Raw genomic sequence first — 18,224 nt, forward strand, 5'->3', positions numbered from 1 at the left:
TCACCTTTTAATCAACATACAGCAGGTAGTCTTTGTCCAGTTGAGGGCCAATACAGTTGGAGTTGCCCAGTCACTCTGAATCATATTTATTAATCCATTGCTTTGTAACCCTTTTCCAGTTTGTGCTTCAATGGATATGGTACAGGTCAGGCTTACACTTGATTTATTTTGTATCTAGCCTGCTAATGGTATAGAGTCATAAAATGATAGAACACTACAGCACAGAAACAGGCCCTTCAGCCCATTTAGTCCATGCTGAACCATTAATCTGCCGATTCCCTGCACCTGGACAATTACCCTTCATAGCCCTCCCAAATAGGTACCTGTCCAATTTCTCTTCAATGTTGAAATTGAACCCGCATTCACCACTTGTGCTGGCAGCCTGATCCACACTCCACTATCCTCTGAGTGAAGAAGTTCCTCCTCATGTTCCTCTTAAACATTTCACCTTTCATCCTTAACCCATGACCTCTAGTTATAGTCTCATTAAGCTTAGTAGCTGAGCATCCCAACTCCTATGCTCAATACATTGATTTATAAAGGGCATTGTGCCAAAAGCTTTTTTAATGACCCTATCTACCCGTGACACCACTTCCAAGGAATTATTGACCTGTATTACCAGATCCCTCTGTTCTACCCTCTGTCCAGACCCTGCTGCAAGCTTTGATATACTTCCTTGGTGTCCACCACACCCCCAATCTCGCTATCATTTGCAAATTTACTGATCCAGTTAACCACATTATTAACCAGATTGTTGATATAAATGACAAACTACAATGGCTCCAGCCCCAATCCCTGCAGCACCGGCCTCCAGATAGAGAGGCAACCAGCTGCTACTACTCTCTGGCTTTTCCCATGAAATGAATGTCTCATCCAATTTACTACCCCATCTTGAAGGCCAAGCAACTGAACTTTCCTGACCAACCTCCCATGCGGAACTTGTCAAAGGCCTTGCTAAAGTCCATGTAGGCAACATCCACTGCTTTGCCTTTATCAACTTTCCTGGTAATTTCCTCGAAAAAAAACTCCATGAGATTGGTTAGCATGACCTTCCACAGACAAAGCCATGTTGACTGTCCCTAATCAGTCCCTGTCTATCCAAATACTTAAAAATCCAGTCCTTTAGAATACCTTCCAATAACTTTCCCACTACTGATGTCAGACTCACCAGCCTATATTTCTTGGCTTATTCTTGGAACCTTTCTTAAACAACAGAACAAAATTAACTATCTTCCAATCTTCTCATACCTCACACATGGCTAAGGAACATTTAAATATCTCTGCTAGGGCCTCTACAATCTTTGTAGCAGCCTCGCATTTGGTTCTGGGGATTTATCTACCCTAATCTGCCAAAAGACTGCAAACACATCCTCCTCTGTAATTCGTATAGGGTCCATGACCTCACTGCTGTTTATCTCATTTCTATGACTCTGTGTCCGTCACTAGAGTAAATACAAATGCAAAATATCCATTTAAGATCACCCCCATTTCTTTTGGCTGCACACACAGTTTACCGGTCCGATCTTATAGAGGACCAATGTTGTCTCTTACAATCCTTTTGCTCTTAATATATATGCAGAAGCCCGTAGGTTTCTATGGAAATATAGAAAATATAGAAAACCTACAGCACGATACAGACCCTTCAGCCCACAAAGCTGTGCCAAACATGTCATTACCTTAGAACTACCTAGGCTTACCATTGCCCTCTGTTTTTCTAAGCTCCATGTACCTATCCAGGAGTCTCTTAAAAGACCCCATCATTTCTGCCTCCACCACTGCCGCCAGCAGCCTCCTTCACCTTGTCTGCTAGAGCAACCTCATGTCTTCTTTGAGCCCTCCTGATTTCTTTCTTAAGTGTTCTCTTGCATTTCTTCTAATCCTCAAGTACCTCTTTGTTCCTTCCTGCCTATACCTGCTATGCACCTCCTCCTTTTTCTTAACTGGTGCCATAATATCTCTCAAAATCAAGGTTCCCTAAACTTGACATCCTTGTCTTTTATTCTGATAGAATATACAAACTCTGTACTGTCAAAATTTCACTTTTGAAGGCCTCCCACGTACCATGAACACCTTTGCCAGAAAACAACCTGACCCAATTTACACTTACCAGATCCTTTCTGAAACCATTAGAATTGGCCTTTCTCCTATTTGGAATGTCAGCCTGAGGACTAGACCAATCCTTTTCCATAATTATCATGAAACTAATGGCATTATGATCACTAGATGCAAAGTGTTCCCCACACAAACCTCTGTCCCCTGTCCTGTCTTGTTCAATAATAGGAGATACATTATCGCACTCTCTCTATTTGGGACTTCTATGTACCGAGTGAGGAAATTCTTCTGAACACATTTGACAAACTCTTTCCCATCCAGCCTTTTTACAGGATGGGAGTTCCAGTAAATATGTGGAAAACTAAAATCACCTACTATCACAACATTATGTTTCTTGCAGCAGTCTCCAACATGCTCCTCTAAATCCCACAGGTTGTTGGGTGTCTACAATATAACCCTTTTAACATAGTCAAATCATTGTTATTTCTTAGTTCTACCATAAACCCTCATCACCCCTCCAATCCATGTCATTGGCACCGATAGGGACCATAACTTCTGGCTGCTCACCCTCTCACTTAAGAATCCTGTGGACACAATCTGAGTTGTCCCTGACCCTAGCAACTGGGAGACAACATACATTCAGGAATCTCAATCTCTTCCACAGAACCTCCTTTCTTTTCCCGTAACCAACAAATCCCTTTTCACTTCAGCTCATCTCTTCCGTTCTGAGCTACAGAGCCAGTGCGAGAGGCCTATTGGCTGTGGCTTTTCTTTGCTGGGTCTTTTCCCCCCCTTCCCCATCATTATCCAAAGTGGTATACCTGTTGTTGAGGAGAATGGCCACAGGTGTACTCTGCACTGGCTGCCTATCCCATTCCACCCTCCTGATAGTCACCCAGTTACCTGTGTCCTGCTCCTGGAGTGTAGCTACCTCCCTGTATGTTCTGTGCATCAACCCCTCAGCCTCCCGAATCATCTGAAGTTCATCCAGTTCCAGTTCCAGCTCCTTGACATGATCTGTTGGAAGCTGCAGCTGGACGCACTTCTTGCAGGTGAAGTGATCAGGGACACTGAAGGTCTCCCTGCCTTCCCACATCCCACAAGAGGAGGATTCTACTATCCTGCTGGGCATCCCCACTGCTCTAAATGTGCAATAAGAAAGAAAGAATAAATAAAGAAAAAAATCTACTTACAATCTCAGCCTCAATGAGCCAAAGCCTCAACTCTCCACTCTAACACTTGCCTGCTCCTATAGTGGCAGTTCTATTTAAAACTGGCTTCTTTGTTATTGGATCTTGCCAAGTGCCTAGTAATGCACAATCGAATATCTCTTCGGAAACTCTGGCGTGCAAAATGAACCGGCAACCCCCGCTCGCTTCTTTAAACTGTCTCTCCCTTTACACAATCCGACGTCTCCTCGGGGACTATGGTGCAAAAATTGTGCAGCCTAGCCTGGCTGGCTTCTTTTAAACTCTCACTCCATCTACGCAATCCAATGTAATCTCAGGAACTGTGGCGTACAAAATATGATTCATTGTAGTTGTATAGAGACCCCTCAACCATCAGGCTTGTAAACCAGCGGGGATAACTTGATCCAAATTCACTCACCCCAAAATTAAACTGTTCCCACTGAACTGGACTCACTTTCAAGGACTCTTCATCTTATGTTTTTGATATTTATTCCTTATCCATTATTATTATTATTTCTTTTTTACTCTTTCTTTTTGTACTTGTAAAGTTTGGTGTCTTTTGCACATTGATTGTTTGTCCTTCCTCTTGGGTGTGGTCTTTCACTGATTTTATTGTGTTTCTAGGATTTACTGTGAATGCCCACAAGAAAATGAATCTCAGGGTGTATATGGTAACAGATACTGTATGTACTTTGATAATAAACTTACTTTGAATATTGAACCTTTCTCCTTTCTTTAGCAGCAGCATGTCCCTAGGTGATTTTAAACATCTTTTTGGTCAAATTTCTATTTTCTGAAGTGAGCTGTACATCAGTAATAAACAAATAGCTTAATTAACTAGAGCCATTGGCAGCTCTACTTCCTGACTGTTACAACTAAATAAACATTTCATCTGGCCTATTCTTCAATGTCTGTCCTCCTTTGTTAAGGATACAGGGCAGAATTGCTTAAGTTCTGACCTTGTTCATTATTGAGCAGTCTGCTGACATTTTAACATTCATGTCAATGCAATGATGATTTAGTCACATTTTTATCTAAAGTCATTTTGAACTTTGCCATTCATTACTGGCACCATAAGTGTTATAAATGCTCAACTCACTCTCGTTACCTTTGGCTTCAGTGCTGTATCGATTTCTGCTCGGTGGCTTCTGTTTGTGGATATACAGTATCCTTCCTCTGATGAAATCCACTACTGGAGTTTTCTTGTTCCCCACCACTCCCTGTTAGGAGTTTGTACGTTCTCCCCGTGACTGCCCAGGTTTCCTCTGGGTACTCCGGTTTCCTCCCACATTTCAAAGATGTACTGGTCGGTAGGTTAATTGGTCATTGTAGATTGTTCTGTGGTTAGGCTAGGGTTAAATCAGGGATAGCTGGGCAATGGGGCTCCAAGGGCCAGAAGAGCCTATTCCATGTTGTATCTCTGTAAACAAATAAAAATAAATACGACTTGTGTTCAGTGTTGTGCTGAGCATATGCCCCCTTATTTTCCTGATAGTTAAAACATTTTGTCATTTTAAATTGAAATACCTCTGACAAACAGCTTTTGTTATAGCTATAAGAGCAGCTCATGCCAGTCTCTCCATATGTTTTGGAATTTATTCTGGAACTCTGGCTGCGGTTTTTACTCTGTGATGGAAAATTGCACTTGTAATTGCACTTTGCAATAGATGAAATGCTTCAGTATCCCTTACATGAAAGTTCCACCTTTTTAGAAGAAAGTGGAGGAACCTTACTGAAGCCTATCAAATATTGAAAGGCCTAGATGGAGTAGATGTGGAGAGGATGCTTCCTATAGTGGGGGAGTCTAGGACCAGAGGGCACAACCTCAGAATAGAGGGACATCCATTTAGAACAGAGATGAGGAGTAATTTCTTTAACCAGAGGGTGGTGAATCTGTGGAATCTTAGAACAGGCCTATTTTCAACACCATAATACTCTTAATTTCCTCTGTGTTATCTGCTCTTTAAAGCACTTTCTTGTTTTCTGTGTGTATACTGAAAGGTTCATGCTCCTGACTGTATAGTGTGCTCCCAAGCTTGAGTTCAAGTAGATATTCTGACCTCTTCTTATACTGTTCCCCAACAAAGCATGTCTATGCAGAACATATAAGCGTACTGTTTAATGCTTGGCTGCTTCACTGGCCACAGCTTCTGAGTCATTAAACTAACTTTGCACGTTTTTTTTTACCATAACCTTCATGCAGCTGAATTTGCTGAAAGTTATTTTAAGACCATAAGATATAGGAGCAGAATTAGGCCATTTGGCCCTTTGAATCTTCCCTGGCATTTTATCATATCTGATCCATTTCCCTCTCAGCCCCAATCTCCTGACTTCTCCCCGTATCCCTTCATGCCCTGACTAATCAATAATAGATCAACCTCTGCCTTAAATACACCCAATTACCTGGCCTCCACAGCCATCTGTGACAATGAATTCCATAGATTCACCACTCTCTAGCTAAAGAAATTCTTCCCCATCTACATTCTAAATGGATGTCCCTCTATTCTGAGGCTGTGCCCTCGGGTCTTAGACTCCCCCAGCATAAGCAATATCCTCTTCACATCCACTCTTTTGAGGCCTTTCAACAGTTGGTAGGTTTCAATGAGATCTGCCCCTTATCCTTCTGAATTCCAGTTAGTACAGGCCCAGAGCCATCAATTGTTCCTCATACAATAGGCCTTTAAATACTGGAATTGTTTTTGTGATCTTCCCCTGAACCCTCTCCAATGTCAGCACATCCTTTCTCAGATAAGAGGCCCAAAACTGCTCACAATATTCCTGCCATGCATACTCTGGAGAGAGCTTTTGTAGCTCTACCGCATTTATCTGGCTTTTCTCTGCCAGTGTTGTGATTATTTTGACCAAAAGGACACTCTCAGGAGCATCTGAAGCCATGCAACTTCCTTCCACTTTCTCTTGCAGAGATTGGCTAAAATTCTCTGTCGTGTCAAGACTTTCTGTTGTTCAAGGCAGCAGCTGTTATGCTCGTTCATGACCTTCCTCTCTTAGTACTCACCATTGCTCTCATCTCAAAGTCTTGGTTGACACTGAGTCAAGTTACTTTCTTCTTGTTTCAAGTGAGATCTGATCTTTATATCCACTTGCTACTTGTATATGTGGACTACTTGAGGATTGTGGCGGCAATATTATGAAACTGGGGGAAATAATGAGAGCTGATAGAATATGTGCACCTTGTTAATTTAACCCTTTATGCAAACACAGTTAAATCATGCACTTAGAACGAGGCTCACATTTTTACGAGTCACTTATTGCAGGTTAAAAGATGCATGATCCGGAATCTTGAATTTAATTGAACTACATTCTAATTCTGAAGCAATAGTTTTCTGAAAGCTGGCCTAATAAATACATTAAGTGGGTTTGAAAGCAAAGTGAACTGCGCTATCAGGAAATGGCAGGAATAAATCTGGGAAATTCTATAATACAGCAAACTCCAAAGCTCTTGATCCAATCGAGTTAATGTTGGTTCACCTGGAAACTTTGTAGGACATCTTGCTGTTACAGTGGACTCCTCCTCTGTGTCACCCGTACTATGGGGTGAGGGGGGGATGCTGCATTTAGTAAGTATCAGCATGATGACAGTATGATCCATGGATGCTTAAAAAAATTGCTCAATGCCTTTTGATGCTCAGTCTGCTTGAAATTTAAAACGCTTGCATTGTAATATGTCTGTTGAGCAATATTGCTATTTACAAGGGTAATGTTTAACACAAAACGTCATTAGGATCTAAGATTATGATTGCAGGAACAAGGTTGAGTTTTTTCCAGTTTTGACAGGAAACTAATGTTTTCATAAATTCATCTCAATTGAAGTGGGGCATTTACCCACAACTACGCCTCAATGCTGAAGAAAAATTTTTCTCGAAAAATATAGTCTGTAAAGTTGGAAGAATTGCAAATAATTTCAATGCAATTGAAATTAACATTTCAAACGAGAATAAGTCAAAAATGAATATTGAAAACGTTAGATCTATACAGCTGATCAAACAGAGCAAGTGGACAAATTAACAGATTGGACATAACCTTATTCTATTATAATTCAGATATATGGTATTTTCACATTAAGCTAAAGGTAAAGTTTTCCTGTGGTTTAGTGGTAATACACACATAGGTGGAAAAAGGAGTTACCTTTATTTAGTAGTATAGCAAATGGACTAGCCAATATAATTTGAATAGATTTAAAGAAATGGACAGGAGTTCTGAAATAGACATATTAAACAATGTTTCTCATACTGTACAATATATTCACAATTCAATTTTAGATTATTTGTATGATATTCTTAGAAGAATGTTAGGAAACATGCTATATTTGCAGCAAGTCAGGAAAACTCCACAGAAAATGTTGGAAACACTTTGCAGAACAATTAGCATCTGCAGACAGTAGAACGGCATTAATGGTTTTACATAGATCACCTTTCAGCGGAATCGATATGAAAGGTGACATCCACCCTGTTCCATCAACCTAAAACATCAAATCCATCTCTCTCTCTCTACTGGTCCTTTGACTATTTTAGCTTTTTCTATTTTTTAATGTTAGCAATGTTTCCTGCTTGCTGATGAATTCAGTTATTTGCAATAGTGATCGCAGTAGTCCATTAATGCTTTGTAGCAGGCGGCTTGATATTGCATGGCAACTTCCAAATCTGACTCTCAGCAAAATTACCGTATGCAAACTTTGCTGCAGAAAATGTGACACCTTTTATTTAGTTGTTTAATTAACATTCTCCTTTCTCATAAGGGTCCTGAATCAGAGATAATCATTCGAAAGGTGAGAACAGTAATAAATCTGAACTATTTGCAAGTATTTGGAGGTGTTAGCCTTGAATTGTAGAATTGTTTCATATTTTATTGCACAAATCGTAACAACTTTTTTAGCTACTCAAAGAAATATGGTTTCTTATGAGATTTCAGAGCTACAAATGTGTGTACTGAAAGTGAGAATGATAATTGGTGAATATTATTTATACATTGCACGTTGTTAATTGAGGTGGAATGTGGCTCTTTGCATCAACTATTGAATGGCAATCTTTTGCTTTTCCACTAGTCCTATGGACCTCAAACAGTTGTTCGAGAGGTGAGAACAGAGGTGAGAATAATTAGTGAATATTTGTTAATCAAAGGGCAGAATAAATCCTGTGTGCTTCAATGATTTGCCTAGCTGCTAACTTGCTCCTTTTCTTTCCTACAAGTATTCGGAACCACAGACAATCGTTCGAGAGGAGCGAATAGAGGTGAGAATAATTAGAGAATATTTAAGGATCAAGGATCAACTTTATCTGCCATATTCATTTACATGTATGTCCTGTGGGGGTGTGCTTTATTCTGATTGTCGAAAGTCACTTCCGTTGTGATTGATTAGTTTAGAAGCTGCAGCTGCTTTTCCCATTGGATATCTGCACAGTGTCCAGTTTCAAATATCCTGGGTATATAAAATAGCACATGGAAAGGGCTTGCTCTCTTCTTCCTTTGTTTAAGGCAAGAAGATTGGGAAGGTCAGCGCCACATGCACTTTTAGCTAAGTATGTTTGTTGAATGCATGTATGCTTGTTGAGTACTGTCTGTGACTTGGGGAACATGAATGTTTGGTCGAATTTTTACTGTTTGTAAATAAATGATTAATATGCCTATTTGAAGTCAGTACATTTCCCATCTCACTTGCCAGACCTGCGAACCTGTTTCAACATTGCAATGCATTAGAAAATTGCTCTGATGTGTTGGCACTTCTTAAGTCCATCACCCCTTAAGCGACATGGGCCGCCAACAGCAGCACCCCAGTGTCCTCTGTCCTGGGCCAGAGGCTGATTGGACCTGTGGCTTCCATTTTCACCGCGCGACTTCATACGCCTTTCAAAGCGAGGGTCCTTCCTCTCCTGGAGATGAGGTCTTTGGAGCTTCTGTTGGTGTTGCTGTAGCAACGGGTTTTTACAGGATGGGGTTGCTAGCCTCATGTCCAACCCTCCTCCTTTCGCATCCAGGCTTGGGACCATCCATAGTGGACTTTGTGCTATGTGTTGAACGACATTCAAAAATTACACAGGATAAAGCATTATTTAAAAATAAACTTAGAAATACAGGTGTGGAATAAAATGCGTGTGAATATCAGCATCTATTTACAATGTAAACAGCATTATAGAAAGTGGCTTATAGTTAGTGCAGTGCAGTGATGGGGCTAATAGATAGAGAGGAGGGGGGTGGGGGGGCCTAACTAGAATGGTTGATCAGATTAATTGCCTGGGGGAAGAAACTGTTAAGATGGCATGAAATATTTATTTTATTAGCCCAATAGCGTATTCCGGAAGGGAGCTTTTGCCAATGCAGATGAGCGAAGATCAGAATGAATCTTGTGAGCTGCTGCAAATGTGATCATTTATCCAGTCACTAAATTATTGTTTTTCTTTTCTGCAAGTATACGGAACCACAGACAGTCATTCGTGAGGTAAGAACGTTGGCATCATGGATGATTAGGAATTCTCTGTGGTGAATTTGTGTATAGGGTGCCCAAAGGATAGAATGTGATCATTTGGCTAGGCTCATGGAAGATACATACGAGCACACACAAGGCCCAAGGTGGTACATGTAATGGGTGTTTTCCCACAACCTCTCACCATTATGGGGGGAACCTTGAGGAGCCAAATTCAGAGATCATGGAGAGAATTGTTAACGGTGGTGGTGGTGGTTGGGTGGATGGGGATCAGAGTGTAGGTGGTAACCGTGGGAAATATTGGAAGGATGGGATGTGGACAGATGTTGGAAACCTGGGCAGTGGGATATAGAGTGCTTGGAGAGTAATTGCGGGATAGATACCTCAAGAAAGAGAATCACAATTTGCATCTAATGGTACCCTAGGACACTGAGCAAGACTCCTACCTGGAGGATGATGTATTCCTTGGCTCCATCAGTGGGCCAGGTACAGTTGAAGTCAGAAGTTTACATACACCTTAGCCAAGTACATTTAAACTCAGTTTTTCACGATTCCTGACATTTAATCCTAGAAAACACTCTCTGTCTTAGGTCAGTTAGGATCGCTACTTTATTTTAAGAATGTGAAATGTCAGAATAATAGTACAGAGAATGATTTATTTCAGCTTTTATTTCTTTCATTACTTTCCCAGTGGGTCAGAAGTTTACATACACTTTGTTAGTATATGGTAGCATTGCCTTTAAATTGTTTAACTTGGATCAAATGTTTTAGGATGCCTTTCACAAGCTTCTCATAATAAGTTGCTGGAATTTTGTTCCATTCCTCCAGACAGAACTGGTGTAACTGAGTGAGGTTTGTAGACCTCTTTGCTCGCACACGCTTTTTCAGTTCTTCCCACAACTGTTCTATCAGATTGGGGTCAGAAAATGTTGTCAAGTCTGGTTCATCCTTGGGAGCAATTTCCAAATGCCTGAAGGTACCACGTTCATCTGTACAAACAATAGTACGCAAGTATAAACACCATGGGACCACACAGCCGTCATACCGCTCAGGAAGGAGACGCATTCTGTCTCCTAGAGATGAACGTACTTTGATGCGAAAAGTGCAAATCAATCCCAGAACAACAACAAAGGACCTTGTGAAGATGCTGGAGGAAACAGGTAGACAAGTATCTATATCCACAGTAAAACGAGTCCTATATCGACATAACCTAAAAGGCCGCTCAGCAAGGAAGAAGCCGCTGCTCCAAAACCGCCATTAAAAAGCCAGACTACAGTTTGCAAGTGCACATTGGGACAAAGATCTTACTTTTTGGAGAAAAGTCCTCTGGTCTGATGAAACAAAAATTGAACTGTTGTGTGCTGGGGCAGCAGGCTGGGGGTAGCAGACACCAACAGAATCAACAAACTTATCCATAAGGCCAGTGATGTTGTGGGGATGGAACTGGACTCTCTCACGGTGGTGTATGAAAAGAGGATGCTGTCTAAGTTGCATGCCATCTTGGTCAATGTCTCCCATCCACTACATAATGTACTGGGTGGGCACAGGAGTACATTCAGCCAGAGACTCATTCCTCCGAGATGCAGCACAGAGCGTCATAGGAAATCATTCCTGCCTGTGGCCATCAAACTTTACAACTCCTCCCTTGGAGGGTCAGACACCCTGAGCTGATAGGCTGGTCCTGGACTTATTTCATAATTTACTGGCATAATTTACATATTACTATTTAACTATTTATTACTATTTTCTATTACTATTCTATTACTATTTATTATTTCTATGACTATTTGGCATAGATCCCAGTTTGGCAAAAGAATAAATCAAGGAAGGTAGTGCACCCGTGGCTGACAAGAGAAATTAGGGATAGTATCAATTCCAAAGAAGTAGCATACAAATTAGCCAGAGAAAGTGGCTCACCTGAGGACTGGGAGAAATTCAGAGTTCAGCAGAGGAGGACAAAGGGCTTAATTAGGAAGGGGAAAAAAGATTATGAGAGAAAACTGGCAGAGAACATAAAAACAGACTGTAAAAGCTTTTATAGATATGTAAAAAGGAAAAGACTGATAAAGACAAATGTAGGTCCCCTGCAAACAGAAACAGGTGAATTGATTATGGGGAGCAAGGACATGGCAGACCAATTGAATAATTACTTTGGTTCTGTCTTCACTAAGGAGGACATAAATAATCTTCCAGAAATAGTAAGGGACAGAGGGTCCAGTGAGATGGAGGAACTGAGCGAAATACATGTTAGTAGGGAAGTGGTGTTAGGTAAATTGAAGGGATTGAAGGCAGATAAATCCCCAGGGCCAGATGGTCTGCATCCCAGAGTGCTTAAGGAAGTGGCCCAAGAAATAGTGGATGCATTAGTGATAATTTTTCAAAACTCGTTAGATTCTGGACTAGTTCCTGAGGATTGGAGGGTGGCTAATGTAACCCCACTTTTTAAAAAAGGAGGGAGAGAGAAACCGGGGAATTATAGGCCGGTTAGCCTAACGTCGGTGGTGGGGAAATTGCTGGAGTCAGTTATCAAGGATGTGATAACAGCACATTTGGAAAGCGGTGAAATGATCGGACAAAGTCAGCATGGATTTGTGAAAGGAAAATCATGTCTGACGAATCTCATAGAATTTTTTGAGGATGTAACTAGTAGAGTGGATAGGGGAGAACCAGTGGATGTGGTATATTTGGATTTTCAAAAGGCTTTTGACAAGGTCCCACACAGGAGATTAGTGTGCAAACTTAAAGCACACGGTATTGGGGGTAAGGTATTGGTGTGGGTGGAGAATTGGTTAGCAGACAGGAAGCAAAGAGTGGGAATAAACGGGACCTTTTCAGAATGGCAGGCGGTGACTAGTGGGGTACCGCAAGGCTCAGTGCTGGGACCCCAGTTGTTTACAATATATATTAATGACTTGGATGAGGGAATTAAATGCAGCATCTCCAAGTTTGCGGATGACACGAAGCTGGGTGGCAGTGTTAGCAGTGAGGAGGATGCTAAGAGGATGCAGGGTGACTTGGATCGGTTGGGTGAGTGGGCAAACTCATGGCAGATGCAATTTAATGTGGATAAATGTGAAGTTATCCACTTTGGTGGCAAAAATAGGAAAACAGATTATTATCTGAATGGTGGCCGATTAGGAAAAGGGGAGGTGCAACGAGACCTGGGTGTCATTATACACCAGTCATTGAAAGTGGGCATGCAGGTACAGCAGGCGGTGAAAAAGGCGAACGGTATGCTGGCATTTATAGCGAGAGGATTCGAGTACAGGAGCAGGGAGGTACTACTGCAGTTGTACAAGGCCTTGGTGAGACCACACCTGGAGTATTGTGTGCAGTTTTGGTCCCCTAATCTGAGGAAAGACATCTTTGCCATAGAGGGAGTACAAAGAAGGTTCACCAGATTGATTCCTGGGATGGCAGGTCTTTCATATGAAGAAAGACTGGATGAACTGGGCTTGTACTCGTTGGAATTTAGAAGATTGAGGGGGGATCTGATTGAAACGTATAAGATCCTAAAGGGATTGGACAGGCTAGATGCGGGAAGATTGTTCCCGATGTTGGGGAGGTCTAGAACGAGGGGTCACAGTTTGAGGATAGAGGGGAAGCCTTTTAGGACCGAGGTTAGGAAAAACTTCTTCACACAGAGAGTGGTGAATCTGTGGAATTCTCTGCCACAGCAAACTGTTGAGGCCAGTTCATTAGCTATGTTTAACAGGAAGTTAGATATGGCCCTTGTGGCTACAGGGGTCAGGGGGTATGGAGGGAAGGCTGGGTCTGAGTTGGATGATCAGCCATGATCATAATAAATGGCGGTGCAGGCTCGAAGGGCCGAATGGCCTACTCCTGCACCTATTTTCTATGTTTCTATGTTTCTATTACTATTTACTAATAGTAATATTACTATTATTATTTCTATTACTATTTTTTATTTATGGTGCAACTGTAATGAAAACCAATTTCTCCTGGGATCAATAAAGTATGACTATGACTATGACATAATGACCATCGTTATGTTTGGAGGAAAAAGGGTGAAGCTTGCAAGCCAAAGAACACCATCCCAACCGTGAAGCATGGGGGTGGCAGCATCATGTTGTGGGGGTGCTTTCCTGCAGGAGAGACTGGTGTACTTCACAAAATAGGTGGCATCATGAGGAAGGAAAATTATGTGGATATATTGAAGCAACATCTCAAGACAACAGACAGGAAGTTAAAGCTCGGTCGCAAATGGGTCTTCCAAATGGACAATGACCCCAAGCATACCTCCAAAGTTGTGGAAAAATTGCTTAAGGACAACAAAGTTAAGGTATTGGAGTGGCCATCACAAAGCCCTGACCTCAATACGATAGAAAATTTGTGGGAAGAACTGAAAAAGTGTGTGCGAGCAAGGAGGCCTACAAACCTGACTCAGTTACACCAGTTCTGTTTGGAGGAACTGAACAAAATTACAGCAACTTATTGTGAGAAGCTTGTGGAAGGCAACCCAAAACATTTGACCCAAGTTAAACAATTTAAAGACAATGCCACCAAATACTAACAGTGTATGTATTGTAAACTTCTGACCCACTGGGAAAGTGATGAAAGAAATAAAAGCTGAAATAAATCATTCTCCGTACTATTATTCTGACACTTCACATGCTTAAAATAAAGTAGTGATCCTAACTGACCTAAGACAGGGAATGTTCTCTAGGATTAAATGTCAGGAATTGTGAAAAATTGAGTTTAAAGGTATTTGGCTAAGGTGTACATTCTGTCCCTTTAGAAATGCTAAAACAAGACTTAAGCATCTGATATGGATGTACATGTCCAGCAGCCTCCATACTCTGCAGGGTCACCTGCATGGAAGTGCAAATAAAACATTCAGTGCACAGTCTTTTACTCTGATTGGAACAGGTGTATCAAGCAGAGAGGTCTGAGCATCCCTGGTTCATAGAAATGAAACCAATTCTATGTGCTGTACTAGTTGTGTCCCTTTATTCAAATCCTAAATTAGCATTTTCCTTTCCAACCAGATTTCAGAGCCACAGAAAGTAATTCATGAGGTGAGAACAATGTCACATCAAGTAACTGCAGAATGTTTGACTGGTTAATCCGTTCATGAGGAAGAATGATTTCTGTTTTATTCACTCTCTAAGGTTCGCCATGGACATCCTGATTCCGGGCTGCCGGTCAGGGTAGTGAAAAAGAGAAAGAAGGTTGACACATCAAAGTTCATGACCCCTTACCTGGAACACAGTTCCAAGATGCAGAACCTATTTAGCCCGGTATGAAACCTGTATTAATTTGGTGGGAATATATCTTTTCCCTCAATGTTCCATCCTTCTGGAGCAGGGGTTCCCAGCCTGGGGTCCACAGACCCCTCAGTTAATGGTAGGGGTCCATGGCATAAAAAGGTTGGGAACCCCTGATCTGGAATCTTGTTGATGAGTCGTATTTCCTTGTCAGATGAACCATGCCAATGACTGAAGAGGGCATCACATCGAAATTCTGGGGATGTTTTAATTTAAAATATTTAAATAGATTAGATTATTTAAATTATTTATTCAGTGGTTGTGAAGATCCAGCACCTCTTGCAAACATTTGAAACATTTTGCAGGTTTGAGGGATGGCTCAGCCTGGTGATACGGTTCAAAAGGCTGTGAAACATTTCTCAGAGCTAGACTTGCTCAAGCCCTGCCACTAATACCAGCTATGTTCAGAATTCACCAATGATGTAGAAACCAGCTTCAATGAAGAAGTTGCCACACTTACATACTGTGCGTGTCGATGTGGACCACGCAGCTGGGGAGTGCTGATCATTAGAGGGCCCAGCAATTAGATTAAGCCTGTACCCATTTTCTGGGTGCTTTAATCTGACATTAAGCTGGTTCCAAATTCTAGTTCGGTGATGCCTCCTCTTCCAGTTCACACAGCCAATCATCTGATTCACTCCCTTTCAGTTCTGCTGCTATTCATCCTTTTTTAATTTAAAGATACACCGCCGTAACAGTCCTCTCTGGCCCAACGAGCCCAATTACAAGCATGTGACCAACTAACCAACTAATCTGTACGTCTTTGTACTGTGGAAGGAAACTGGAGCACTTGGAGGAAACCTACTGGTCATACAAACTCCTTACAGGCAGTGGCGGGAGTTGAACCCGGGTTGTTGGTGCTGTGATGCTAATGTGATCCCTGCTCTCTGCTTCTAATCTAGTTAAATTGATGGCCTTTTCATAATTTCCAGTTCACTATGGCATTCTTCACTGCCATCGCAGCAAATTTCATTTCATAAAAGACAGCGATAATAAATCTGATTCTGATTCTGATATGCTTCCCCAAGCTCACCATAATGTTGAAGATCTCCTTCCTCAACCCTTAGAAGTGAATGCAATTTCAGCCCCATTCTTTCTTTTTTTTTAGTTTTTGCAGCTAATTCATTATGTTCTTATCATGCATTGGCCACCTAAGTTCCCTTCAAGCTGAATTTTGGAATTTTTCACTTCCTCATTTGGTAATTTATGCAACTTCCTTGACTTGTCCTTCCCTTCTCTGCTCAGTTCTGCCAGCATATCTTCTTCCTTCGTCCTGGGCCTCATATCAACGACATGAAATGTAATCTTTGTAAACTATGGGCGGGAACTCTCCAATCCTATGAAAACTTGCTCCACGAGTATGGGGACACACAATCCCAGATTGCCATGGATAGGTAGCATTTACTGTTTGGAGATTGCTGTTTTCCGATGAGCAATCCTACCAAGGCAGTCATTGTCAAGAGAAATGGAAATGTAAAAGCCTAACTGAGATGTTTACACAGTGACTATCGTGGTAGCTTGCAGGTTATTTCATAATACGTACCAAACTTGAGGAAGAGCACCACATTGAATTATCTATCAGTACATTTTTATATTGGACTCCAGTGAATCTTTTTTTCTCTTTTTCTGAGTTTTAAAACTATCCATTTAATGACCAGTGATTAGACCAGTCAGTAACTAGTACGGATAACTTTGCTTTCCACAATATCTAAGACAATAAGATATAGAAGCGGAATTAAGCCATTTCAATGGACTGTGCTCACCTATTTTACATTGACACTTGCAGTTGTGACCCTAGGCCTCAGACATATTAAACTAAGCTCCTCTAATGTTGACAGAAGTTTTAGAGATGGCATGTGTTGTAAATGGGCATTAGCTGTCTACCTAGAATTCTTCTACTGATCACTGGTCATGTGAGAAACATTTTCCCCCACGTTTTTCCATTTGCAACATGTCTTCCATAGGCTAATGTGGCATCATGACAAGGCCATTATATGTACAGTATATGTCAGTGGCTGAAGCAGCAAAGGCCAGTAAGAAAGTGCCGAGCTCTGAGCTTTTGGCATGCTGGTCCCGTGCAGTACTCAGCTGCACTGTAGTCATGCAAATATCAGGCAGTAATGTCCATGGTGATTATTTGCCACTGGGAGAGATACACATGGGTAAATTACTCCAGTGTACGTTTACAGTGATTGTCATAAAGGGTGCATGAAGGATGACTTTCACGATTCGGGCTTGAAGAAATGTGATCTCTCTTTTAGAACAAATACAAGGAACAATTTGAAAGTGAGAAAGGGAAACCTTATGCCATCACCACCGACACGCCAGAATTGAGGAGAATTCGCAAGGTGCAGCAACAGCTGAGCGAGGTAAGAAGCTGGTTAATGGTCTTGCTTGGTGGCATCATCCACTTTAGATCTCAAAACCTATTATCAATTTATTTGGTAGAAAAATAACGGATGTTAACAATCTGTGTGAATTAAATGCCTTCCATTTTCTTCTACCACTCCACCATCTCGAACTAATCATGATTTCCTCTATTAATTCCAGCACTAGCCCAAGATTACTTAGCCCAGCACTGACACTGAGGCCAAATGCCAACCCAAGACCTTTCTCAAATTGATTTAATCAAACATCAATTTCTCCACAAACCATGAAAGACATGATAGCAGAGGAGGTTGTCAAGGATTTCTAAAATTTATTTTTGCATATTTTATGATCCTGTATCACCGACATACTTACTTACTGCTCGTTGTGCCATTGGCGTTTAGGGCAGCAGTGGAGTCCTCCATCACTAATGGTGTTCAGCACTTCCTTCATCATGTCAGTAGCTTCCGCTCAGTTCTCACTATGTCAGTCATGCAAGTCCTGGGCGGAGACTCAGCAATACCATCACACTCAGATGTAGAGGGATTCTTCATTGCTGTTTCCATAGCAATTTTTTTTGTTTGACCAGTCAGGGTCGTTAGCCCTGAGCTGAACCTCCAAACCTGGAGGACCAGTGGAGCTCTCTTAGTCTGTCCTCTACTCTTTCACCCATTTGGCATAGGTGACCCTACCAACAGCCAAAGCATAAAGCCCTGACTCCAGCCAGCATAGCTCTCTAGGTTGTTAAGGCTTGCAAGCCTCCAAACCCCGACAAGGTTGTGATCCTCTTGGAGGTGTTACTGACATAGTCAGCATGTTTCGTCATCTGGAATTGCCCTTGAGAAAGTGATGTGTACGGCTTGGAGAGAACCTGTGGGTGATGATATT

At 41.5% G+C, this 18,224-nt stretch overlaps 1 protein-coding gene across 6 annotated transcripts in view; it reads left to right on the forward strand.

The window, feature by feature from the left end:
- The window catches only part of neb (nebulin), a 365,351-nt gene that overhangs the window by 18,652 nt on the left and 328,475 nt on the right, over positions 1–18,224 (forward strand). For all 6 annotated transcript variants that reach the window (XM_063048565.1, XM_063048566.1, XM_063048567.1 and 3 more), the window contains exons 4-10: positions 7,999–8,028; positions 8,305–8,346; positions 8,450–8,491; positions 9,667–9,696; positions 14,691–14,720; positions 14,814–14,942; positions 17,231–17,338. In XM_063048565.1, coding sequence (XP_062904635.1) covers positions 7,999–8,028; positions 8,305–8,346; positions 8,450–8,491; positions 9,667–9,696; positions 14,691–14,720; positions 14,814–14,942; positions 17,231–17,338 — 411 coding nt within the window. The remainder of the gene's footprint in view (positions 1–7,998; positions 8,029–8,304; positions 8,347–8,449; positions 8,492–9,666; positions 9,697–14,690; positions 14,721–14,813; positions 14,943–17,230; positions 17,339–18,224) is intronic.

This window comes from Mobula hypostoma, chromosome 5 (genome assembly GCF_963921235.1).
Source record: "Mobula hypostoma chromosome 5, sMobHyp1.1, whole genome shotgun sequence".
In the NCBI taxonomy this organism is placed as follows: domain Eukaryota; kingdom Metazoa; phylum Chordata; class Chondrichthyes; order Myliobatiformes; family Myliobatidae; genus Mobula; species Mobula hypostoma.